This window comes from Motacilla alba, chromosome 2 (genome assembly GCF_015832195.1).
Source record: "Motacilla alba alba isolate MOTALB_02 chromosome 2, Motacilla_alba_V1.0_pri, whole genome shotgun sequence".
NCBI lineage: Eukaryota > Metazoa > Chordata > Aves > Passeriformes > Motacillidae > Motacilla > Motacilla alba.
Genome location: NC_052017.1, coordinates 131,391,703 through 131,416,771, shown reverse-complemented (window position 1 = coordinate 131,416,771; position 25,069 = coordinate 131,391,703). Strand labels below are relative to the sequence as shown.

At 45.5% G+C, this 25,069-nt stretch overlaps 1 protein-coding gene across 2 annotated transcripts; it reads left to right on the top strand.

Annotated features, from left to right (window-relative positions):
- The first annotated feature begins 1,889 nt into the window (after positions 1–1,889).
- RRM2B (ribonucleotide reductase regulatory TP53 inducible subunit M2B) lies at positions 1,890–23,673 on the top strand. Of its 2 annotated transcripts, none has more exons than XM_038130179.1 (9): positions 1,890–2,173; positions 7,570–7,722; positions 9,173–9,289; positions 10,237–10,370; positions 11,980–12,074; positions 14,063–14,196; positions 19,580–19,684; positions 20,784–20,897; positions 21,371–23,673. In XM_038130179.1, the coding sequence occupies exons 1-9, from the start codon at positions 2,066–2,068 to the stop codon at positions 21,521–21,523; spliced, it is 1,113 nt and encodes a 370-aa protein (XP_037986107.1). In that variant the 5' UTR covers positions 1,890–2,065; the 3' UTR covers positions 21,524–23,673. The 2 variants fall into 2 exon arrangements, with proteins under 2 accessions (XP_037986107.1, XP_037986108.1); XM_038130180.1 differs by lacking the exon at positions 1,890–2,173 and adding an exon at positions 2,304–7,462.
- Positions 23,674–25,069: the final 1,396 nt, after the last annotated feature.

The window sequence follows — 25,069 nt, the reverse complement described above, 5'->3', positions numbered from 1 at the left end:
ACTTCAGGCATTATCAGGAGCTCCAATGGATCCTTTGCTAGTTGGAAATTGCTTTTGTGGCTTTCGTTTGCAGCTATTTCAGATTTGCTGAACTGAGAAGCATGGAGGGCTTTTAATTTTTTTATAAAATTTTAATGGATTTTTTTGTGGAGTTGTCTAAGAGGATAACTTCATCTCTTGCTTGAAACACAATCCTGTGAGAGAGTGTATTCCACAAACTACTTTTTTCCGATTATGACCACAAACTACTATTATAGTAGTAGACTATTTAGTTTAACAAGAGGCAGTTGCTCCCTGGTGTTCCAGGACTTTTCCATAATGGTGAAACTCTTCAGGATCCCTTTGTCCAGTGGCAGTGGCAGCTAACCAAATGAGTATGCTCGAATACTGTAGTCATGTTGGAAAATAGATTCTTGCCTATGTTAATGCTTGCAAGGAGACTTAAAGAAATTTTAGGCTTTAGACATCCTGAAATTACTCATAAATTGATTTTCTGCGAGTGAACAATGTTAAGCTGAAAAGCAGATTTCACTTTATGAATGAAAATTCTTCAATTTACCTGAAATGGCATTTTCATATACAAAATTAGAATTATAACCAATTTTAAAAGGCAGCTGAGTATTTCCCCCAAAAGTAAAACCTTTTGGGGAAGGGAAGAAAGAGGTAGGATGGTTGAAGCAGTGAAGACTACATTTGCCATAGCAGGACAGCTGCCACAGCAATGAGGAACTTAAGGGAGGCATACAGCTTCCACCACCTGTCAGGGTGTTCTAAACGGGACATTGTAGGTACAGCTGAGTAATCTGAAATCTTGCACAACTGTGCATAATGCTGTATTTTATTTGTATGTGCTTGTCTGTATTTCAGTGCTGTGCACGTAATTTAATTTTTATAAAACAAAACTAACAGAAATTGGCAGATTTTTGTGGAGGTGCAAGAACAGCCATATACTGTTTGGTTAATCCTTTCCAGTATTTTTTCTTTTTTTGTGCCTCTTTAGGCACCATGTAAGTAAACATAAGGGCAAGTGTTTAAGAAGTTATCTCCAAACACTTGAACAATTTTCTATTGCTAATTATTTTAATTTATGGTAGATCTTAATCCCTGTCAGGACAGGGCATTTCCTTATTTAAGAAACTCTGAAACAGTAGCCAGGACAATCAGATTTGGGGCCTAAGACAACTGGTAGACAGTCAATGTCATTTAACACGAATAGTCTGCTGCTTGTTGGTTTTGGTTCCACAAACTCATGAATCTCCCCCTTAAACCACCAGCAAACTCTGTATTGCACACATCAATAGAATTTGTAAATGGGTCAGCTGGGTTTGCTCTACATCAGTCAGTTCCTCTAATTGCTCCGGACAAAAAGCTGGAATCCCTCGTAGTCCATATACTTGATATAAGTGGAGCTGTTGGACGTAAAGATTAAGCAGCTTGTCTAGGCATCTCTGGGAAATAAAACTTCAAGTATGTCTCAGAAATAACAGTACTCAGGTGACAGCAGATATTGTTAATGTGAATCCACCTTTTCTCATTTACCTTTTGTGTGTTCCTGCTGTGCTTTTAAGTAAGTTACTCAGGCACATGTTTCTGCTCCTCAGAAAACTCCATGTAAGAAAACCAGAACTGTTTTTGTGCTTAGTCGCAGATCTCACCACGGAACTTTTCTTATCCCCTTCCCTGGTGAGGCTTGGGCGTCTCTCACAAGGCATAAAAAAGCTGCAGGAAACAGTTGCAGTCCAGAGGAGCCCAGCTGGCCTGACTCCCCCTTCCCATGCTTGGGAATGGAGAGAGGGGACGTCTCAGTCACTGTGGCAGCCAGGTGCCTTTAAAAAAAATACCCAAAATTCTTAACGGCACACGAATTCTTAAAGCAGTACCGAAAGTTATCTTTCTGGAAAGGGGACACCCGAATCTTTGGAAGCTGTCTCTGCTTGCAAGAAGAGAGAGAAACAAGTATCAATCGTACTGTCACTGACGAGCCCTCGGCGAGCGCCTCCAGGCGCGGCGACTGTGTTTGTTATGCAATTGCTGAGTCCGCCCCGGGGGAGGAGCGGCCTTGGCCATGGCCGTTCCCCCTTCCTCGGCCGCCGCCCCTCGCCGTGCAGTCCCGCCGGCCATGGGGGAGCGCCGGGGGCCGGCGGCGCCGCAGGAGGCGGCGGGCCCGGAGCGGGTAAGGCCGGGCGGGGCGGGGAGCGGGGCCGGGCCGGGCGGGGGCTCCGGGAGCGGCGCGGCGGCGGCAGCGCAGCCCTGCCCGGCCGGGCCCCGCGGCCTCCCCGCCCCGCCGGGCGCTGCGCTGCCTTCCCGCCGGGCCGGCGCGGGGGGACCCCGGGCACCGGGGACCCACCCGCTGCTTCGGACAGCCCTGGAAAGGGCACGGGCCCGTCCCCCCGCGCCCTTGTCCCGGCCGGGCTCCGCAGGGCCGGAGCGCTCGGGCACCGCGGCCCCGGGGAGCGCTGGCAGCACCTGCGGGAGATGCGGGCCTCCGAGCGGAGGCCGCGGGCTGCCGGGCACGGGGTCCGGGCAGTGCCGTCCCGGCGGTTCTGCGTCTGCCGGGGCCGGGAAGGTAGAGCTCGTCCTCTCTGCCCCGAGCCGCCATGGAGGCAGGTGTGGGTGTTGGTGATGTTCCCGGCTTCCCAGGCCCTGTGGACCAGGAAAGTCTGCCCCTGGGAGGCGTCTGAGCTACGTTCTGGTGTCCCCCCAGTATAACCATGCTAAGCCAGGCTGAGGTGTTCAAGGAGAAAGGATCGTCGTGGCAGGGAAGCCCACGTGGTCTTCCTTGTGTCTCATCAGCACTCAAGTATCCAAAACCAGGTGTGCCATGTTAAATACAAGTGTGAGAAACCACTTACTGTGTCCCCCTGAACAGTGTTGTACCCGCGGTGAAGTGCATGGTAGTCCTGTGATCCCCTCAAGCATGTGGAACCAGCAGGAGCTGTGCTCCTCAGACGCTGTGCAGTGCAGGCCATGTCTCCCACGAATGGTGATGGTCTTCCCAGTCTCACTGCTGGCATGGCCTGTGCTGCCCAGGGCTGGCCTGGGTGCTTTGGGTTTCATGGTGTTATGGATGAAATTGCCAATCTAATCGAATCAATAATTTGCAAGAGCCAAATTATGATATAATTACAAAGTATAAAATTTATTTTGCGATCAAATGACAAAATTTAGGTCAGCCACGAATCGGACAGAGTCTAGCCCGGGAATAGACCCTGGGTGACACGCTGCGCAGCTCTGAGCCCTGGTAGCTTCAGAGTGCAGCGGCACACCACTGCGATTTTGAGTTCAGTTCTTATACTCTTTTTCTTGCTGTGGGCCAGGATGTCCTTTGTCCTTTTCTTAATCAAGTAAGTCCAAAAAGCTTCTCCCGTCCAGGAGAATGCTGTCAGATGAAAGATGGTCCAGCTCTCGATGTCTTGGGAATAATTCATTGACTTCTTGTCTTGTGCTAGACACAGCTCAAATCCTCATGTTTACAATACACAAAATCCCATGTCTAAAGAGATACCCCAGTTAAACAGTCCTGAAACATGATAAACAGTCCTCACTGGAAATCCCTTTTCATACTAAGGGATTTCCCAGAAACAGATTACAAGTCTGAATGGTATTGTATCCCTCCCTCCGGTCGTCAGCAGCCAGGTGTGCTGCTGATGGTGTAATTCTTTACTCAACCAAAACCTCGAAACTCTGTGCTACTGTTTTACTTCACATGTAAATGTGGTTCTTCTGTGTGGATATACGTGTTGATCAATTTCTCAATCTTGCAGGCTACTTTTCCTTGGTTTCCTTAAAACATGCCCAGACAAGATTCCTCATGGTAGAATTCAACCTTTTAACTCCTGTAACTATTTCTAACTTATTTATATCATACTTCATATTTATAACTATATTACATTTACTATAACATTTATTATTTTATGAATTTTGACTCTATTCATAACAATGGGATGCACGTGCAGCCTCTACTAGGGTGTATGAGGGTTCATGGTGACATACCACTGAGTGTATGTTCCACATCACAGGGCTGGCTCTGCCAGCACCTTCAGCTTTTTGCCTGGCTACAGCTGATGAAATGCGCGTGTAGCCCAGCAGCTGCATGTGATGCTTGCACATGTAGCCCAGCAGCTGTAGCTGTGGGATCATGGTTGTATGTGTGTGTATATATGTTAATTATTTCCTAGTTTGCTGAATTTGAAATTAATGGAAGGTGTTTCAGTCCCCCTAAGCAGGTTTTGTTGTCCATTTGGTTTATTGTCATCGCCAGAAGAGCTTGTCTCTCGCAGCTGCTGAATAACTGGGATATGATGTACTGGAGTGTGTCCAGCAAAGGGCTGATGATTAAGAGACTTCTGCAACTGTTATACAAAGAGAAGCCATGAGTGCTGGGACAGTTCAGCCTGGAGAAGACTCCAGGGGATTTTGTGAGTGGCTGAAAATACCTAGTGGAGGGAATAAAGGAGACAGAGCCAGAGGTCTTCTCAGTGGTGCCCTGTGGTGGGACTAGGGGCATTGGCGGTCACACACTGAAGTACAAGAGGTTGCATTTCCATGTGAGAAAACACTTGTTTTTTCTGAAAGTGCTCAGATGCTGGCACAGGTTGCTCACAGAGGTTGTGTAGTCTCCATCCTTGGAGATACTGAAGCCTCATCTGGTTGACTCTGCTGGTGCAAGGGTTGGCCTGTGCCCACCAGCTTCAGCTCTCTTATGCATTTGGATCGCGTTGTCTGAGCAGAACGAAGCACACACACCTTATAAACTGGGTGCCCTTTGTCATTATGGTGAGTGTTGACTATCAGAGTATTAAGAAAAAGATCTGGCTGCAGGTTGAAGGTAGTGTTGACCTAGTGACTTCTACCTTCTCCTGCCCCTCACACCCCTGCCAGTGTCCCTGGATCCAGGAAGGCAAGGCAGGGAATGCTCCTTCAGCACAAGGTGGTGACTGCTCAGGAGCCTCAGCAGTGATCAGAATGTGCCACACGCTTGAAACTGAGTTAGAGAGGATGGGATTGTCTTGTAGCCACTACCTGCCTGCCTGCCTGCCTGCCAGTGTAGAGGCTCTGAAAGGCTCCTTTCACAGCAGCCTGCCTTTGAAACTCCTCTGCACCCCTGAAGGTGATAAGGGAGGTGAGATACAGGTTGAGCAGGAGGTTCCAGTATGGTGTAGCCTCTGTGACTGACCTTTCCTTTTTTAAAATTAAAAACCCCCAAACAACCAAAACCATTTAACAAAATACTGGTACAGTTTTTAAAAACACGGGCCAGTCACCTGAATTCCTGGAAAGATGATGGGATGGCTCATCCTGCAGTCTGTCTCTAAGCACGTGGAAGACAAGACAGTTATCAGGAATAGTCACCATGGATTCACCAAAGGGGATTCATGCTTAATCAATCTGATTACCTTCTGTGATGGGACAACTGGCTGAATAGACAAGGGAGAGCCATGGATTTTGTCTACATGGGCTTTAGCCAGGCTTTTGCCAATGTCTCCCATGGTGCCCTCATAGGCAAGCTCAGAAATTGTGAGCTGGATGAGTGGATGGTGAGGTGGATTGAGCACTGGTCTAGTTTCGGGGCTGTCACTGGTTGTGTCCCCCAGGGTTCAATGCTGGGCCCAGTATTCTTTAACTTATCCATCAGTGACTTGGATGAAGGGGCAGATGTCTCCTCAGCAAGTTCACTGGTGGCACAAAGCCGGGAGGAGCAGCCAGTACCCCAGAGGGCTGTGCAGCCCTTCTGAAGGACCTGGGCAGGCTGGAGAGGGGGAGAGGAATAGTCTGAAATTCAGCAAAGACAAGTGCAGATCTGGGGAGGAATAACCCTGGGGACCAGTACAGGGTGGGGGTGACCTGTTGGAAGGCAGCTCTGCAGAGAAGGATCTGGGGGTCCTGGAGGACAGCAAGCTGTCCATGAACCAACAGTGGCTGGGATAACAGGGAATACTTTTGTAGCATTTCCATTTTCAAGGATGTCAGCTGGTGCAGAAGTAGATGGAGTTGTTGGCTGGATGCCAGGCCCTGAGCAGCTGTGTGCTAAGACAAGGTGCTGAGCCTGCCAACCCCAAATTCTCCCAATTCCAGTGAGTTATTGTAACCATCTATGTCCTGGGAAGTAAAAAAAGTCTTCAGCTCTCATGGCCGTCAGCAGAGACTCTGCAAGATTATGCTGGAAAATCTGTATCATGTAATTGAGGAATATTTAAAAACAGAGTAAAGGGGTAGAATTGAAATCCAGAATGTGTTTCAGTGATGTATTCACTGGCCATCTGGGGTATCTATGCCAGCTATGCAGTGTGCACGTATGTTTGGGTTTTGTTTGTTTTTTAAACTCTGAATGGCATTATTTGTTTGAGAATATTTTCCAAGTTGAAGTAAAGGAATGCTTTTTATTATGTGAGTATCTGCAATCAGACTGGGTAGGGAAAAGACTGCCAGATACCTCCAGGAAGGTAGAAATAATGGTGTTCAAAACCTTCAGCTCCCATTCTCTGCTGTATTATAGGAACACCTTGTATACTGCCTGTGGTTAGTTATTCTCTACAGCAGTGTGAGTGGGATCTTGGAACCAACCCAGAAAGGCATCCTGCTTGCTGAACTTCTGATCAGTGTGAGTCACCAGCCCTTCTGCAGAGGTTGCAGCGTGCTGTCCTGACAGCTCTTCACAGCAGTTGTTTCTAGTAGATGCTTGGTGACGTGTCTGCAGGGATGCAGGGATTGATCCTGGGAGCAGATGTTCCCAGGCAGAGGTGAGGTGAAGGCCCTGCTCAGAATGCCCCTCTGCTGCTTTTCACTGGCCTGTTTCCTAAATACCAGCTCTCCACACTGCCCCAGCTCGGCTGGGCTGGAACTCTCTGAAGAGCTGTGCACAGATGTCCTCTGGAAGCCCACGCAGAAGGATCAGTGTGGGATGGGTGACTGCAGGCAGAGGTTTTCCGGCTGGCAGCTGCTGGGAAGAGACACATTAGCTTCATGTGGAGGGAGAGCCTCCAGGGCAGCCTCCAGACCCACGCTGTTGTGTGGGCTGCCCTCACAGATTGCATACACAGACCTCCATGCTGAGACTCGCTGTGGCACAGGGCTGTCCTCTGTCAGCTGGCATTAGTTACTGTGATCTCATGGCTTTCTTAAGGCAGTCCATCCAGGTCCTATGGCTGAACATAAACAAGTGGCTGGCAGGTACCTGGGCAGTAAGCCTGGTGGGGCTGTGCTGGTGGCAGGCTGCAGCACCGTGCCGTGACCTCACTCGTATCTCCCCGTGAGTGGGACGGCAGTGGCTGATGTCTCCCGGGGCAGATTTCCCCCCTGTGCTGCACAGGGCTTTGTCTTTGGCTCACAGGCGTCGGGCGCTTCCTGGCACTGGCGCAGCTGGGAGGGGGCGCTTGCCGGGAGCTGTGCTGGCAGAGCCGGGCGGGCAGCGCTGCCGGGAGCACTGATGGAGGGCGAGGGGACACCTACCCCGGGGGGCCCGGTGAGTGTCTGTGTGACACGGGTGAGCTTCAAACCACCCCTTTGGGACGGTGTGAGCAGGAGGAATAAATGGCAGTAACTTTAACCAGAACTGTGCTTTATTTTCAGAGCTCATCGGGTGCTGCTGAAAATGGCTCCAACCTTGATGAAGAGCCTCTACTCAGAAAAAATCACCGCCGGTTTGTCATCTTCCCCATCCAGTATCCGGACATATGGAAGATGTATAAGCAGGCTCAGGCCTCCTTTTGGACAGCAGAAGAGGTGAGCCCTGGGCCAGTGGGTTGGCAAAAGGCAGGCAGAGCAGTGGGGTCCTGGTGCATCTTTCCTAGCTCTGCTGCTGGCTTCTGTGTTGCAAAGGTTGGAATTAATTTCATCAAACATCAGGGGCCATCACCAAAGCAGAACTCTCTTAATCTACAGTGGAAAGCAAGCTGTTTCCACAGGGCGATTCAGCAGAGCTGTTTTAGGTGCTTAGTTTAGGATGAGACGGAATAGTGTCCTGGGGTGCTTCTCTGGTTATGGAGAAATCCTAAGTCAGATTGCTCTCATTTGTGGTCAGATGGCTCCTACCGTGCTGTGGTCTCTGAACCTGCAACTGATTCCTTGCCCATGTAAGATGCTCTGGGACATTTCATGCTGTTCCTTAATATTAGGTACCTAAATTTCCAGACAGACAGTGTTAGTTTTGCTAAAAATGCATTTAGCTGACTTCCTGATTGCCCTGGTGAGGTGCTTGCCCTGGTGAGGTGCTTGTCCCATGTGACAGTGCAAGCTCTAAGGTCTTGCCCAAGGTTGCTGGTTAGCTAGACCTGAGCTTGTTTCTGGGCAGTGGTCTGCAACTGCAGAGGAGTGAGATGAAAGCACTGGCAGGCTCTAAATAGACCAGAAAGCATCATGGGATGATGAGGACCTGCTGTTTGTGGAGGTGGTATTTCATTGCTTGGCTGGGCAGCTTGCTGCCCTGTTGCAGCAGATCTTCATTTAAACCATTAAAGAAAAAACATTTCAACTCCTGCCTTACCAGCATTTCCCTTTTACTATGTTACTGGATCCTTCTTACACTGTCCTACCATCTGTGGGTGAGTGCTCTGTATTTTTCACATCTAACTTTACTTTAGTGCTGTTTTGGTTCAGAAATCCTACAATCAAACAGAAAAGGCCCGTGTGAAGGAAGCTGTGGTTTTCTCTCATGGCTGGGGTTTGGTCTGACAGACAAGAGCAGTTGCATAGCATTTGCTTCATACCATTCTTTGACAACATGGAGGTTGAACACCTGCCAAAGGCAGAAGTTCCCTCAGTCCATCTTTTGACACACTTGGGTATAGCTTTCTTGGAGTATCAGCATTTATTTCAAGTAAAGTTTAAGTGTCTCAGAATGAGTTCTGGTTACTGGTGTGTGTTCATACTTGTGGCAGAAAGATACTAAGGCTTTTCAAAATCTCAATTATTTATTCAATAGACACCAATTTTTATTCCAAAATACAAAAGTATAAACTGTGAAACAAATACATGATGTTACTGTTGCAGAGAGAGGCAATAGTACTGCAGTGTCTCTGTTGTCTTTTACAGTCACAAGTATTTAAATTCCCTGCCTGTAAGGATTAGAAAGCAAATGCCAAAACTCTGCCTCAGTCACTTGACTGGGCTGCTTGTTTTTACAGAATGACAAATGCAGAAGGACAATAATGTTTTCCTTTTTTCTTTTCATTAGGTTGATTTGTCAAAGGACCTTCCTCACTGGAACAAGCTGAAAGCAGATGAAAAATACTTTATCTCTCACGTTCTGGCATTTTTTGCAGCCAGTGATGGAATTGTAAATGAAAACCTGGTGAGAAAGACTTACAGAGAGGCCTTGAATACTTAGTCATATTATTGTCTTATTAACTTTCCATTTTGGCTTTTTCACATTAATTCATAGATTTATTAAATGTGTACTTTTTTTCTTTCCATCTCACCTTTGTCAAGTGGAACAAACAGCTTGTTTGTCTGGGAGCAGTGTTTGATTTAAATTGGGTCAGCTGTGGTCATCAGGGCTCCAAATCACATCACTCTGGGACACCATTTTTAAGTTCAGCCCCTGCTTGGCTGTGGGATGTGCATTTCTGAATGAATGATTATAACCCCATATTTTTCTTGTACTCATGTTAATAGAAAAGTAGAGAATACAGACCATGGCTGTGCCTTGTATTCCTCATTTTGGTAAAATCTGTTTTGTTCTCATTGAACGGTGTCCTAGAATCTCTTAGGGCTGCAGGTGGATGCTGCTAAAAAGGTGGGGAATTCTTCCTGTAGATATCTGTTCTGGGCTGGAGAATATCTCATCACAGGTTAGCAGTGGTATCTGTCTGCAAATGCCCAGTTTAAATCTCAAATGTTTGAGTGTTTATAACATGTAGTATATATGTGCATGTATTGCATGAACATGCCTTATGTCATGCTCTTCTATATTTTTAAGGATGAACACAAAGTCTGAGGCTTTGTTCAGTACTAAGTGTTTAGTACTGCATTATTTTGTTGTTCTTCTCCTGTGTATGTGTGCCCTCATGCTTCAGCTCTTAGGTGTATTTACTTCTGTATTTACTTGCTTTATTTTCTTTTTTATTTTCTTCTGCACCACAGCTATCCTATTGACATGCTTGTGAACAAAGTAGGACAGAACTGCTCCCATCCTCTCTCTATAGAGACAGAGATCTGTTGTCTCTCCTGCTGAGCTCAGAGTAGTGACGTTCAGGACTCTTTCGTTGTACTCATTGCCACGCTTTCTGGTTTTGGCAGGTGGCACGTTTTAGTCAGGAGGTGCAGATCCCAGAAGCTCGTTGTTTCTATGGCTTTCAGATTCTCATTGAGAATGTTCACTCAGAGATGTACAGCTTGCTCATAGACACCTACATCAAAGATCCCAAGAAAAGGTAAACCTCTGGATGTGTTACAAACCTGTGGAAAGCTGTTGCTGAAGCCAGTGCCACTGTTGTAGGGCAGCATGGCAGCTGTCTCCTGTTTCCATACTGACTTTCTGGGGGAACTGGGGAAAGTTCCTTAAAGCTTTCAAGGCCTGCATGTCTGACCCCCAAAATGGAAAGGAGTATTACTTACCCAGGCTTATTGTGGGAGTATCAGAAGGTTAGTTAATATTTGTATAAATCTTTTATTGCTGGAAGTGTGGAGTATGTGAAATGCTAAAGGTTAGATGAGCTCCTTGAGGTCATTGTGCTCCTGCAGTGCTTCCTCTGACATCAGCAAAGGATCAGCCTGAGGAAATTGAGTGCTCATGATGAAAGTGGTGTTTCTAATATACAGCAATCAATATATTGCATCCTTTCATCCTTTCAGCCTTCTTGTTGTCAGTGCTTTTAAATGCAATTTGAACTGTTTATTTTGTATTACTGACTTCACCTTTTTTGTCTGAAGAGCTTCCTAGTCCTAATGGAATACATTTGAAAAGCAGCACTTTCCCTCAGAGACCACCATGGTGATGGTCAGGCAGAGCTTGCTTTCCCACAGTGCTTTCCCATCATCATGTGTTGGTGATGGTGGGAGGACTGCAAGGTTTCCTTTCAGGTTTTCAGCATAGGAACAGAATCTGTGCACATGGGACTTGTCCAGTTTCTTTTGTGGAGTTGGGCAAGATGGTGTTTTGCTATGTGGATAGTCTGAAGTAGCTGGCTTCAAGTCTGAGAGAGACTGTGAACTGGTGGGTGAGCATTCCTGGGATGGGATGTGTGAGTTCACAGCCTTCCTCCCCTGAGCCCTTGGGGATGTTGCTTTCTGCACATTTATCTCCCACTGCCCTTTTTATCACAGACAACATCGTGGTTTAACCTGGCAGGCAGCTAACACTGCCCAGCAGCTCACTCACTGCCTGCCCCTGCCCAGTGGGGTGGGAGAGAATCGGGGAGGAAAGCAAAACTGGTGGTTTGAGGTAAAGGCAGCTGGATAGGAAAGTAATAATAAATAAAAAATAATTAATAAATAAACAAATGAATAATAATAACAATAATAATAATAATAATATAGTAATAATAATAATGATAATATACAAAACAAGTGATGCTCAATGCAGTTGCTCACTGGCTCCTGGCCAGCTTTCCTCTAGTTTATATTCTGAGCATGACATCATATGGAATATCCCTTTGGCCACTTGGGTTCTGCTGTCCTGGCTGTGTCCCCTCCCAGCTTCCTGTTCCCCCCAGCCTGCTCGTTGGTGGGCTGGGGTTAGAAGCTGAAGAGTCCTGGACTTGGTGTAAACACTGCTTAGCCACAACTAAAACATGATTATACTATCAACATAATTTTCATTCTAAATATAAAATACAGCACTGTACAAGCAAATAGGAAGAAAATGAACTCTATTCCTGACAAAGACAGGACAGATAATCACCTCTTTGGGGTGGAATGGTCTCTTACCTGGGTTAGTTCAGAGCTTTGCATAATGCTCTGTCTGGTGGAGCTGGAAGGGACAACCAGGGCTGATTTACCTAAATCACTATTTTGATGTTTTGTCTCTGTTTTCTTCTATAGGGATTTCTTGTTTAATGCTATTGAAACAATGCCTTGTGTTAAGAAGAAAGCAGACTGGGCTCTGAAGTGGATTGAAGACCGAGAATCCACTTTTGGTGTGTAGCTTTTTATAAACTTGTTTCTATTGCATATCACAAACTGATCTTCTGTGAGTAAGCTGCACCCCTGGAACATGAAATGAAATTCTCCACAGATGTAGTGACTTCTGGGTCTCTAGTTTAGCTAAAGAACTAGAAGTAAATTCTGGTGAGTTTGTATTTTTTTTATCTTCAGGTAGAGAAATAAAGTAATGGCAGTGCCCCCTGAATTCATGTTATGAAAGGTGCTCTTTTTTTATTGTTATACTCATACCCAGTATTCATTTGTACTGAATAATCCTGGTTTCCTCAGCTTTTGCTTGTAGACCTTATATTCTAGTTTTGATTATTTCTTCTAGTTGGTTCTTGTTTTTCACTCAATGTTCAGAACTGGGCAGCTGAAGTTCTTGCAAGTCCAGATATTTTCTGTGTTCATGTTCCTATAGAGAAATCCATGGGGTTTTTTTGTACCTGAGGGCATGACTGAGCCTGAACAGAAAAGATTCAAAAACCATCTATTTCTAGTGTTTCTGGTTTGCTGTTGGGACCAAGTTTCTAGTTTTTGTATCTCATTTCAGAGCTGGGACAGTGGCTCAGCTTCCATCAGCGTGCTGCAGGGCATGCTTAGAAGTGTTCTGCATTCCTACAGTGTTGACTTTGAAGAGTTTGCTGTAGCTGAAATGCATAATGGGTGCACTCTGGTGAATTTTTTAAAGCAAACATCCTCTATATTTTGAGAAAGTGTAGGAGATGGAGAGATTCAGGCTGGTGAACAAAATAAATCTGAAATCAATCTTTTGCAGCAGCTGTTCACATCTCTTGTTTGAGAGGGGTTCTTTTTTGTAGTTGTACATTGTTCTGTCTTGGAGCTCCTACTGGCTCCCTGGTCTGGCTTTGCTTGCTGTGTGTGGAGCCCCTTCATCATCCCTTTGTTTGGCTCCCAGCAGTGTGGGGTGTGCCAGGAATCAGAAAGTTCCCTAAATCAAAAAGCAGTGTGCCCCCTGCTCCCAAACTTAATGCATTTTATCCAAATAAGTAATCAGTCTTCTGCTTCATTAAACCTGTATTTTATAAGCAGCCTTTCTCCATTCCTCTGTACAAGATTTTTAGTGTTGCCAGAAAAATTATTTCTTTAATAACTTCTGTAAGGTGGTATTGCTCTCTTTGCTTTTTTCTAATTTGAATTTCTTCAGACGAGCCAGCGGTTGACATTTGTATCTCATAGAGGAAGTGGGACAACTAGCTACTTTGGGTTATTTTTTAAAAGAAAATTCTATTTTTAAAAGAAAATTTAAAAGAAAGTTCTTATTGGGAAGAGGCACCAGAACTTAGTGCCAAAGCTCTTCACGTCAGAACATACACAATGAGCCTGTGAAGTTGTTTGAAGTAGTGTACATGGAGTGATGTGGCTTCACTAAACAGTCAGATGGTCTTGTAGTCTGAACAAATACATTCATGTAAAGAACAGGGTAAATAATGCCTTGCTTTCCTTGGATTAAAGTGGGATAACACAAGTACTTATTTGTGTCTTGACTTACATTCTGTAGACTTTCACTCTTTTAAGAATGTGGTTTTATGTAGATTCCCATCAAGAAGATGGGAAATTGTGGTGTAGGTTTTTTTGTTTAATTTTGAAGAGATAGGCCCTTTTCTCAGTTTTGGCTGTCAGTTACACAGCTGCTTTCCCGCCTTTCAGGAGAAAGAGATAATGGAGTACTAAGTCTTGGCCACTTTGGACAATTACCTTCTTTTGCTTCAGACCTGTAGCAGTTTCAGTGGGTGCCCTGGTTCTTCAGTTCTGCTGGGGTTGCCTATGGCTGAGTGCTGTGGGTTGGGTAGACCCTCTCTGTGTGAGGATCTGCTGACAGATGTGGTGAAAGACAGCATCTGGTGCTGCAAGGGAGATTGCTTTTCTCCAGCAGCACTCTGTCTGATGCAAATGGCGCCTCTTGCTGTTGAGCAATTGAGCAATTAATGTCTAACAAAAAATGTGTTATGTTAAACAGGTGAGAGAGTGGTTGCCTTTGCTGCAGTGGAAGGCATCTTCTTTTCGGGTTCCTTTGCTGCTATATTTTGGCTGAAGAAGAGGGGCCTGATGCCTGGACTGACTTTCTCCAATGAACTTATTAGCAGAGATGAGGTAATGTGGCATGTCCTACACACTATTTGGGAAGAAAAGTGAGTTTCCAGGGCAAGGGTACAATTATATTTATGAAGAACCTGTAGTCTTGACAGAGGAAGAGGAAGGAAGCAGACTTTTACAAATAATTATAGAATCATAGAATCATTTAGATTGGAAAAGGCCTTTAAGATCACTGAATCAAACTGTTAACCTGACACTGCCAGGCCCACCCCTAAACCATGCCCCTAAAGTATGGGGTGTTATGTTAAAAAACATTCACCAGTTTTTTAAATACCTTCAGGGGTGGTGATTCAGCCACTTCCTTGGACAGACTATTCTAATGCTTGACAGCAATTTCCATGAAGTTTTTTATAGTATCCAATCTAATCCCCTGCTTGATGCAACTTGAGACTTTTTCCTCTTGTCCTGTTGCTTGGGAGAAGAGGGCGACCCACACCTCACTTCAGCCTTCTCTCAGGCAGTTGTAGAGGGCTTAGGTCTCCCCTGAGCCTCCTTTTCTCCAGCCTAAACACCCCTATCTCCCTCAGCCAGTCCTCCCAAGACTGGTGCTCCAGACACTTCACTAGCTTTGTTGCCCTTCCCTGGACTTGCTACAGCACCTCGATGTCCTTGTTGTAGTGAGGGCCCAAAACTGAGCAGAGGATTCAAGACATGACCTCACCAGTGCTGAGTACGATCACTGCCCTGGTCCTTTTGCCACACTATTCCTGTCACAAGCCAGGATGCTGCTGGCCTTCTTGGCCACCTGGGCACACACTGGCTCATGTTCATCTGCTCTCAACCAGCACCCCTGGGTCCTTTTCCACTGGGCTGCTTTCCAGCCACTCTGACCAAGTCTGTAGCACTGCAGGGGATTGTTGTGGCACAAGTGCAGGAGGACCTGGTGTTTGGCCTTGTGGAACCTCCTACTATTGTCTTCAGTCCACTAATCCAGCCTGTCCAGATCCCTCTGTCTTCCTAGCCTCCAGCAAATCAACATTCCTACCAAACTTGATGCCTTCTGCAAACTGACTGAGGGTGCACTCAATGTACTTTACCACTGATAAAGATATTAAACAGGACTGGCCACTCAGGCCAGTAACATATATATATATATATATATATATATATATATATATATATATCATACCTAACATAACTGAGTCCTGGGGAGCACTGCCTGTGGCCAGCCACCAACTGCACTTAATTCTTACTATGTTTTTTGGCCTGGCCATCCAGCCAGTTTTATACCCAGCAAACAGCACTGATGAACTTAAAGCCTGGGCCTGGCTGCCGCTGGGTCCCTCAGCAGAAATACCTGTTTTTAAAGGCCATAAACATAAATACTGGTGTCCCAATTGTGATTTAACCCCAGCCAGCAATCAAGCCCCATGTAACCACTTTCTCACTCCTCCACCAGTAGTATCAGGGAGAGAATTGGAAGGGTAAAAGCTGGAAAATTCGTGGGTTGATATGAAGACAGTTTAATATGGAAACCAAAAGTCACACACATGAGCAAATCAAAACAAGGAATTAATTCCCTGTTTTCCATGGGCAGGCAAGTGTTCAGCCATCTCTAGGAGAGCAGGGCCCCATCAGGTGCAACAGTGACTTGGGAAGGCAAATGGCATTACTCCAAACACTGCTCCTTCTTTCCCCCATTTTATATACTGAATGTCACATGGTCTGGAATATCCCTTTGGTCAGTTTGGGTCACCTGTCTCAGCTCAGGACAGGTGTTGTGTCTCCTCCCAAGCTTCCATGCACTCCCAACTTCCTCACCAGAGTGGCAGTACAAGAAGCAGAGAAATCCTTGGTTCTGTGTAAGCCCTGCTCAGCAACAGCAGAAACATCTCTATATTATCAGCCCTGTGTTCAGCACAAATCCAAAACACAGACCCATACCATACTTGAAGAAAACCAACCCTACCCCAAAACAGCACACCAGCCAAAACAGCACACCAATGTATATAGTATTATCAAAAAGATGGATATTTTAGATTGAAGGGGTTGTTTGTTTTCCTGTGCTATGAAGGGAGGCTGCTCAAGGAGTGGGGTGGAATTGCATGGCCCCCAGCTGTAGGGGGGTGCTGGCTGGAGCAAGGACCTGGATAGTGTGTGACTCTGAGACTTGCGGTGCCTCAGCTGCTTCAGGCAGGTGCAGGTGGGCTCCAAGTACCACTCCTCACCTGCTCCTGGTTATGGGTCCCAGAGCTTGCAGACAGCCACCTGCATCCATCACCAAGGCAGACGTGGCAGGTTGCTGCAGAAGCAGCAGATATTACTCCTCTCCATGGTCTTGTGCTGCTGCACACCAATAGAATCTCCTGGGAGGGGGCAACTACAGATCTGAGAAGAGTGCTTCTTCACTCAAGATGTGAGGTGTCTGAGAGGCTGCATGTCAGCACTCCAAATATCACAGACCATGTGCTTACAAGTGCCCCTTCTTTTCACTGCTTCCTTCCTTTGTTTTTCCATGCTCCCTGCAAGTTGGCAGCTGTTGTTTATGGCTGGGGACTGTGCACTCCACTACTTGGGTCACTGTCAGCGCTGAAAAAGTAGAAAGACCAGTTTTGTATGCAGTATAAACAAGCTAGTGGTTGTAACATAGCAGAGTTGGTCTTAATGTGTAAAGAGCTTTTTTATAGTGGAAGTGATTTTCATGGGTTAGATAGATTGCTTTGAAATGAGACATCTTACGATATGTCTTTAAAAGACACTTTTGAAGAAAGTGATGTGATGAGCAAGGAAAAACAAATAGTTTCTCAGCCTTCGCCTTCCTTGTGTTTTCTGTGAGTCATCACGAATTGATCCATTTGCATGAGGCAGGATTTGTTTGTTACAAGGATCACTTGCAGGTGACTGAATGTAACTGTACTTTTCTGCAGAGTCAAGCACCAAAAGACTAAAATGTTCTTGAGCTCTGCTGGCATAATTCCAACTGCAGTTCTGTTACAAAGGTTAAAGCTTGGTTCACAGAGCACCTGCATTGAAACCCAGTGGCAGTAAAAAGAATCCTCAATGGAAAACTACAAACTGTTTTTTGATGCACCTGGACAGATAAATGATTAACGTTCAGTGTGTTTTTCGAGCTGCTGGCTCTGCTCCCAGGCTGTTCTTGAACTGGTGCATCTCTGATACTTAAAGGTGCAAAGCTGGTGGGAGCGCCAGTCAGCAGAACACACTGGTTCATGGAGAAGCCAGGCATGTCCTGCATCCTGCCGGTGATGTTGCCCTGGATAAGACCATGGGAAGCCTTGCAGCAGGCAGCTAATGCAGTCACTAGAGGGGGGAATATTTCCCAAATTACATCAGGGCTGTTTCATGACCTTAATCAGAAGGATTTTATAGCCTTTCCAAAAAAGTTTTCACACAGTATTGTTAGGGTTGGAAGGGTCCTCTGGAAATCCAAGCAGGGTCACCTGAAGCAGGTGACACTGGAATGCGTCCAGGTGGATTTGGAATGTCTCCAGAGAGGGAGACTCTGCAATCACCCTGGGCAGCCTGTTCCAGTGCTCTGTCACGCTCAACGTAAAGAAGTTCTTCCTCATGTTGAAGTACAACTTCTTGTGTTTTAGTTTACAGCCATTGCTCCTCATCCTGTTGCTGGGCACCACTGAAAAGAGTCTGGCACCATCCTCTTGGCACCTACCTGTCCTGGCTTCAGCCAAAGACAGGGTTAATTTTTTTGCAGTAGCTGTGAGGTGGTAGAGCCTGAAGCTGTGTGGCTAAGACACTAATGTCATTGGGTACCATCTCAGGTCATTGACAGGAGTGGGAAAAAGGGACTCCCTCTCTTGCTTTTGAGAAGAAACATGTGCCTTCCATTGGGAAAAATATAATTGGGAAGAGCAGGTGGGTATTTGTCGTGGGTTTCCATGTAAATATCTTCTTTGTCTTACACATTTTGTTCATATTGCTGTTACCGTTCCTTTTGTTATCTCATTGTTATTTCCAGTAAATTGTTCTTACCCGTCCCATGATTTTCACCTTTTGTGCCTCCATTCACAGAGCAGGAAGGGGCAAGGGGAAGCCAGGGGTGTCTTGGTGGGGGCAAGGAGCAAGCAAGTGGCATCTGGTTTGGGAGAGTCTTGGTAGGGGCACTGAACTGGGGAGTGCCATTCCTAAACCACGACACCACCTTTGAGATAATTACATGCATCAATGAGATCCCCTCTCAGTGTTCTCTTCTGCAGACTAAATAGGCCCAGCTCCTGCAGTCTCTTCTCATAAAAAAAAGATGCTCCAGACCCCTCATCATTTTTGTGACCTCTGCTGGACCCTCTCCAGTAGCTCCTTGTCTCTTCCGTACTGAGAATCCCAGAACTGGACACAGCAGTCCAGATGTGACCTCACCAGGGATGGGCAGAGGGAGAGGATCACCTCCCTTGACCTGCTGGCCCCACTCTTGCCACTGTACCCTGAGATACCCTTGGCCCTTCTGATCACAAGAGCACTGCTGGCTCAGTTCCCTTTTACCCACTGAGACTCCCAGGTCTTTTGCAGCAGAACAGCTCTCTGGTAGGTCAGCCCCCAGATTTTGTTTTGACCCTTGTTAGTGATAATATTAGATTGTCTTGTAGCCCATAGTCTGCCGAATTCTTTCTGATTGGTTTTCACTCTGGATGTGACCTCTTGGCATTTATTGACTGTAATCAGCACCTAGCAGTTGAGAGGAGAGAGGGTAGCACAGTGCTCCCTTAGTCTGGCAGTGCTGGGTATGGCTGAAGCCAGACCATCAAGCTGTACCCAGGCAAGTAAAGAGAAGCTGCGGTGCCTCTTAGAGCAGCTGTCTGAGGTTGCTTGTCTCCTGGTGTTTTCTTACCTTGGCAGGAGACTTTTCTGGAAATCCTGGAAAGGAGCACAGTTTACTAGGCTCTGTGTAGGATAGCTGGGTGAAATCAGAAGGGGAGTTTAGTTGGGGAACAGATGATTTTTTAATCTTGGGTTTGGTGACTTTAATCTGAATCTGCCTTTTCTGAAAATGCCGTTGGGAGAAGCAAGGGAAGAAATGCTACTGAAAGAATTTAAATCAAGTATCTCAAAGCAAAGAGCAGGTAAACAGCCTGTTTTAACTCACAAGTAGTTTTGCAGGTGTTGATGTAGAAGTCTTTCAGCAAAATCATCCCTGACAGGAGACAGAGACCAGCAGGGCTCTATGTAGGATCACTCATGGAAGAGCAGCCCTCAGAAAAGTTTTACCTGAGAAACAAGTATGCTGAACGTGTTAAATTTGTGTGTTACTGGTTTGGAAACTACAAGTCCACACTACATGTGATCACAGTAAGACTTTCATAAAAGCAGGAGGCTGGGAAACTTCAACCCAAGTGAGACTTGCCTGAAAGTAAGAGTAAACTATGGGCAAGAGGGGAAAACTGACTGTTTTTTTCTCTTATTTCAGGGCCTGCACTGTGATTTTGCTTGTCTAATGTTCCATTATTTAGTGAACAGACCATCAGAAGAGCGAGTCTGTGAGATCATCGTTAATGCTGTAGAAATTGAGCAGGTAATCCTGGCTGTGACAGCATTGTGGGCAGCACAGGCTTAATCTGAGGTGTGAAAATAAACAAATTAACTTCTTACTTTTGGGATTCCACGTTTGATACTTGGCTCAGGCTTGATCCCTGATGCATTATACCATTCTTTCCCTCTTCCTTAATGGTGACAGTAAGAGTCAGAGACTTTCTGATGCAGTTATCAAGCAACTGGGGCAAGCTGAATCTGGCAGCTGGTTTTCTCCTTAATGACAGAAAGGAAGAAAAGCTGTCTTATTTGATATTGAATAGAATAGTTACGATTGGAAGGGACCTACAATAATCATCTAGTCCAACTGCAGCTGTCTCTTAGAGAGGAGTGTGTTTACATCTGTTCTTTCAGGATCTTTGTCTCTCCCTATTGTATTCACATCTCTGCTTGTCCTCAGGAGAAGGCAGGGTCTGTTCTGGCCACGAGTATCATGCTGTCTTCTGTCTTTTTCTGAGGTTGATGTCATGTTCTTTCATGTGGAGCGCTGCCCTTCTGCAGGCACAACTTTCTGCATGGCTGAGTATTTGGCAGGATTTTAGTTTAGCTTTCTTTCCTGTTGTTATCTAACTACTGTGATGATGACAAATGCTCCTGCTTTGTCTCACAACACTGAGACAGGTATGCATTGGTGCCTGAATATACACATGACTGGGTTCAGTGCTCATATATATCACTGCCCTCTGATCTGTCATTCTGTAGTGGCTGGAAGCCAGGAAAACTGGTGATTTCTTGATCTATCCCTGCTCCCACTAGTATGGTCTGTAGGTTTATTGGAGTTGGAGCTTAAGCTTACACTGAAGCTTATGCTGGGGGATTGGAGAAAGGCAGATTAGAGGGGCAGTGATAAAAATCTTATGCCTTTTCCAGAGTAACGGGCTAAAAATAAAGGAAGATACAAACAGTTACTGAAAACAGAAGATATTTGTTGAATTTAGTGATGCAAGTTATTTATTCAGACAACTTCCTGGGGAGCCTGGAACTTCACAAAGTATGTTACTGTGAAACACAGGTGTCTTCTCTCCTTTTTTCTTTTCCTTACATTTCATTTCTCTAACTGTCATCTGCATTTTAACTTCTAGGAGTTTCTAACTGAGGCATTACCTGTGGGTCTGATTGGAATGAATTGCACCTTGATGAAACAATACATTGAATTTGTTGCAGACCGGTTACTAATGGAGCTTGGGTTCTCAAAGGTAAGAGATGCAATTGCCCCAAATGCTGGCCTGCCAGTGCAGCCCAGGAGAACTGTCAGCACAAAGCACTCCCTTGTTATGCTGGGGAGCAGGTCATGTTTAGCACATGGACTTCCTGTGAGTGACAGCTGAAACCACAGCATTCATACCTATGCTTCACTGGAAAAGAGCAAGAACAATTTAGGCCTTTGTTTCCCTTCAGCTGCTCAGCAGGTTTGTAATGGGAAACGTAAGCTGTGCTCAGATGCTGCAGTGCTTGAAGAATAACAAGCACCTTGCACAAGTGAGCTTCACCACAGACCAAACTCCTGGGAGTGGCAGTACTGAATTTGCTTCGATAGGGGTCCATAGATCCTACAGGATATTGCAGCCAGAGGTGGTCTAGTTTGAAAGAGTTTGACAGTTTTGTTTGTGGTGGGGTTTTTAAAGCATTATTTCCCTGTCAGAACCACCAGTGTGTTTTCCTTCCCCAGGTCTTTAATGCAGAAAATCCTTTTGATTTCATGGAGAATATTTCTCTGGAAGGAAAAACAAATTTCTTTGAGAAGCGGGTTTCGGAATATCAACGTTTTGCTGTTATGGCAGAAACAATGGACAATGTCTTCACTCTGGATGCAGATTTTTGACAAATTGGCAAATGAATGGTGACAGTTTCCTTCTCCTCATCTCCCTTTATGCTGTGAAGTTGACTTAATTTCTTCTCATGGAAATCAGAGTCTACTGGGATATTTTTCATGGGTTTTCATGTTGCTTGTCAGAGGAGTAAATATATTTCTCTCTGTGTCATTTGAAAAAGGAAAGGGGGATCATTTGTAAAAAATTTATATGGCTTTGTAAAAGGAGGGCCTTTCTAAGATTCCCTTGACTCATCTGCTGTCAATGCTGTCTTTAAAAATGACATAGTATGGATGCTACTACTTTTTTAAGACTTTGGTAGTGTTTTAAGAAAGCAAGCTGCGTATTTACCTCATGTTATGGTATTTTAATCTGAAAACCAGCTGAGGTATCACTCCATGTAAAAATGTTGCTATAAATTATTTTCCTGTTTTCTGTTTTCATGTTTATAGATGCGGTATAGAGTAAAAGCTCTTCTGTTTCATCTTGTTGCAGATACAGTAATAATTGAATATGGGAAAACCTTAATGAGGTCTGAACTATTGAATATTATTAAACCTGGGAATTAATTGTGATCTCCCCATTAACCTGGATTCTGTCTGGAAAAAGTTTTACGCGGGTTGGAAAACTGATGGGTCTTGGTAGGCATTTAATTCAAATACAGGTGATTCTTGTCTTACAGCTGTTACTGAACAGGGCAGTGGACTTTGAATAGCCCTTGAAAAGGCACACCTGTTAACAGTGGAGTAAAACCACATCCTGTAGTTCTTTGGCTTATGCTGCCTGTTTTTCCGTGCTTCACTGATCAAGTGCCTTATTAAGCAGTCTGTAGTTGTATTTGTAATCATCTGACACTGAAACAGCCAGCTCTGGGTGTTGTCCATCTCCCCTTGTTGTGCTGGGTGGTTTGATATTCTCCCCTTCTTGGTTGCACTTGTGCACTGTAGGGGTGAGAAGACGTGTCATTCCAGGGGATTATTCCTTGAGGTGCTACAAACAGACTACTGGGGCTGTAAGGAAGCACCCAGTAATGTATGAAGGTACATCAGGTTGCGTGTCTGATGTGAATCATTGGAACCATTGTCACAGAAGAGCTTCTGACAGAAGGTATTAAACATTACAAAAACAAACCAGATGTAGTATGGAGTAGCAGCATCTTACAAAGGGCTGTTGTTTGGTTTTTGATTGTGTGCCTGAAAACTGTTTGTAATTTTTTGATACCACATGGAGAGAATGGAGCGATTGAAGAGTGGCTAACGGGCCACAGTGGTACTTGGGGTGGAAGGGATGCTATTCAGCTGTACCTGGCTTATCTGCAAATAAATAGGCTCTTTTTCCAAGATGAAGTGAGCATACAAGAGCTAGACAAAGGGTTCTGCTTTATTAAACCCAAGCATTTTTCATAATATTCAGCATTTTGTGGAAGAGCTTTTCTAAGTCTTACTACTGCAAATATCTTGTGCTGCTTTTTGCCAAACTGACAGCCCAGGGTTATCAGTGATGGGGTAGCACAAGTGTTATTTCCCTGCCAGCCCAGATCAGCCATAGTCCGGGGTACCTGAGTTCCATGAAACAGGTCCACTGCCTTAGCATAGTTCCTAGTGAACAACTGTCCCTGCTGTAAAAATAAGCAGCAAAATTCACTCTGTTTTTTTAGTTTCTGTAAAAGATCAGGAGTATGTACTGAGCATGGAAACAGATTTTTTTTCCCTAGAGGAGAGCCTGCATCATTTGACATAAGGTGCTCGGAAGAGGGCAGAGTGGAACATTGAGAATACGGAGAAAAGCTGGAACTGGTGGTCCTCGCTAACATCCTGGAACTGCAAGAGAACTGTGGACTCAGAGGGAAAACTCAGTGCCTCTTGGAAATACTGAGTTGATAGGGCAGAAAGAGCAAATACTGTAAATGGGTCTGTTGTTGGAGTAATGGAACCTATTATGTCACTGAAAGTATTAAAAAGTATTTATTTTGAGTCTTGTGAATTCTGATGAGAGTGTAGAGAGTATTCTAATATGAAACTGCAATGTGCTCAGGTTCTGTAAATGTATATGAGATACCAAAGTCTGATACAATGGCTCCCACTTGATTTGTGTGTAAAATATGTGTGTAGTTTCAATAAAGTTTGAGTGTGGGGAAGCCCATGCCTTCATTTACAAGTTACATGCTTCCTTGTGAAATTCAAAGTGATAAAATTGGGAAGTGACAGAGTAAGTCAGTATTCACAGCTTTTGGATTGTGGGAGAAAGTTACGAGTGCTCCGTATATTGTCTTGCACTTTTTGGAGGTCTTGACTTGCTCTTTCTTGTTCCTGGAAATAGGTTTTCCAGTCTAGTGAGCAAACAAGTGGGTTTGGTGTTTCTTTGTTTTGTTTTGTTTTTAATTGGAATTTTCTGGCACAAGGAGAAATCTTTTTGGTGTCTGTAAGGTTCAGTGAAGAAACACTCCAAATATGTATTGTCAGTGGGTGGTACCTGATATATCGAGAGCCTTGGGGCAGCACCCTGGCTGCCTGGGCTCAGCATCATCGGGTTCAGGCCCCAGGCTAGGGCCAGCCAGGCACCTGCCTGAAGCCAAACACTGATCATCTGGGTCTGAGCTGGCACAGCTTCACACCTGCCTGTGTAGGCACTGTCAGGCTGTCATTTCAAAAGTCTTGTCCCTGCAGCCTCTTTGTGCCTCCTTGAGACAGGCATGACGGGCAGAAGGTGCCTTCTTTCACCAGCGCTGGGCACTGGGCAGAAACCCCATGGGCCCCTGAGGGCTCTGTGTCTCACACTGTGAGAAAGCTTAAGAAAGCCTGATGGGTCTGTGTGCGTGGGGGAGAAGGTGCAAAGCATCCCCTCAGTGTACATGGTCTGTGTGCTCTGAGTTGGAATAAAGCTGGTGTGTGACTTCAGTGTGACAGAGAACGTGCTTCCTGCAGGCGTTCGTCTCGTGGTGAAGAACACATCTGCAAGGGTCAGAGGAGTAGAAGCCTCTCTCTGGGGCCTGCAACAGGAGCTGAGGCTCATGGGAAGAACCCCCCCTTTTAAATTCCAAAGTGGCCTCTGTAGTTCCCATTGTTCCCATTCAAGCAGACATGTGCCTCCCGGCAAGTCCCCTGAGTTGGTTATCAGTAGCCACAGGCAGGCATCGTGCTCCCAACGCTCTGCTCTGGCTGTGAAACCACTGCCCAGTGCAGTAAGTCAGTGAGTATTCCACCCCTCGCTGGGAAATAAAGGAAAGCAGGGGAAGGCAGGGCAGTTAGCAGCCTCTTAGTGTTTCTGGACTGGTGAGATTTTTGCAGCAGATGACGATGCTGTGTGTGTGACAGCACCCTCAGAACTGCCGCCAGCCCCTGGCCAGATGACACTGTGCTGATCCATTTCCACCACATTTCTTGTCCTTGTCTTTGAATGATGAAAGCTTTGAAAGAGCAAGCGTGGCCTCCCTGCCGGTAACCCAGCCTGCCAGAGGAGCATCTTCCTTCTGGCCTTCCTAAGGGGATGATCTGGGCCGGTTTTTCCTCCTGGTGGAGCCCTTGAGTCAGCAAAGATTAATGTTTCTGTCACCATTA

Coding starts and splice junctions, on each gene's coding strand:
- RRM2B (XM_038130179.1), top strand. CDS start 2,066: ATGGCCGTTCCCCCTTCCTCGGCCGCCGCCCCTCGCCGTGCAGTCCCG. Junction 14,197..19,579: donor AACTTATTAGCAGAGATGAG/GTAATGTGGCAT, acceptor CTCTTATTTCAG/GGCCTGCACTGTGATTTTGC. Junction 19,685..20,783: donor ATGCTGTAGAAATTGAGCAG/GTAATCCTGGCT, acceptor TTTAACTTCTAG/GAGTTTCTAACTGAGGCATT.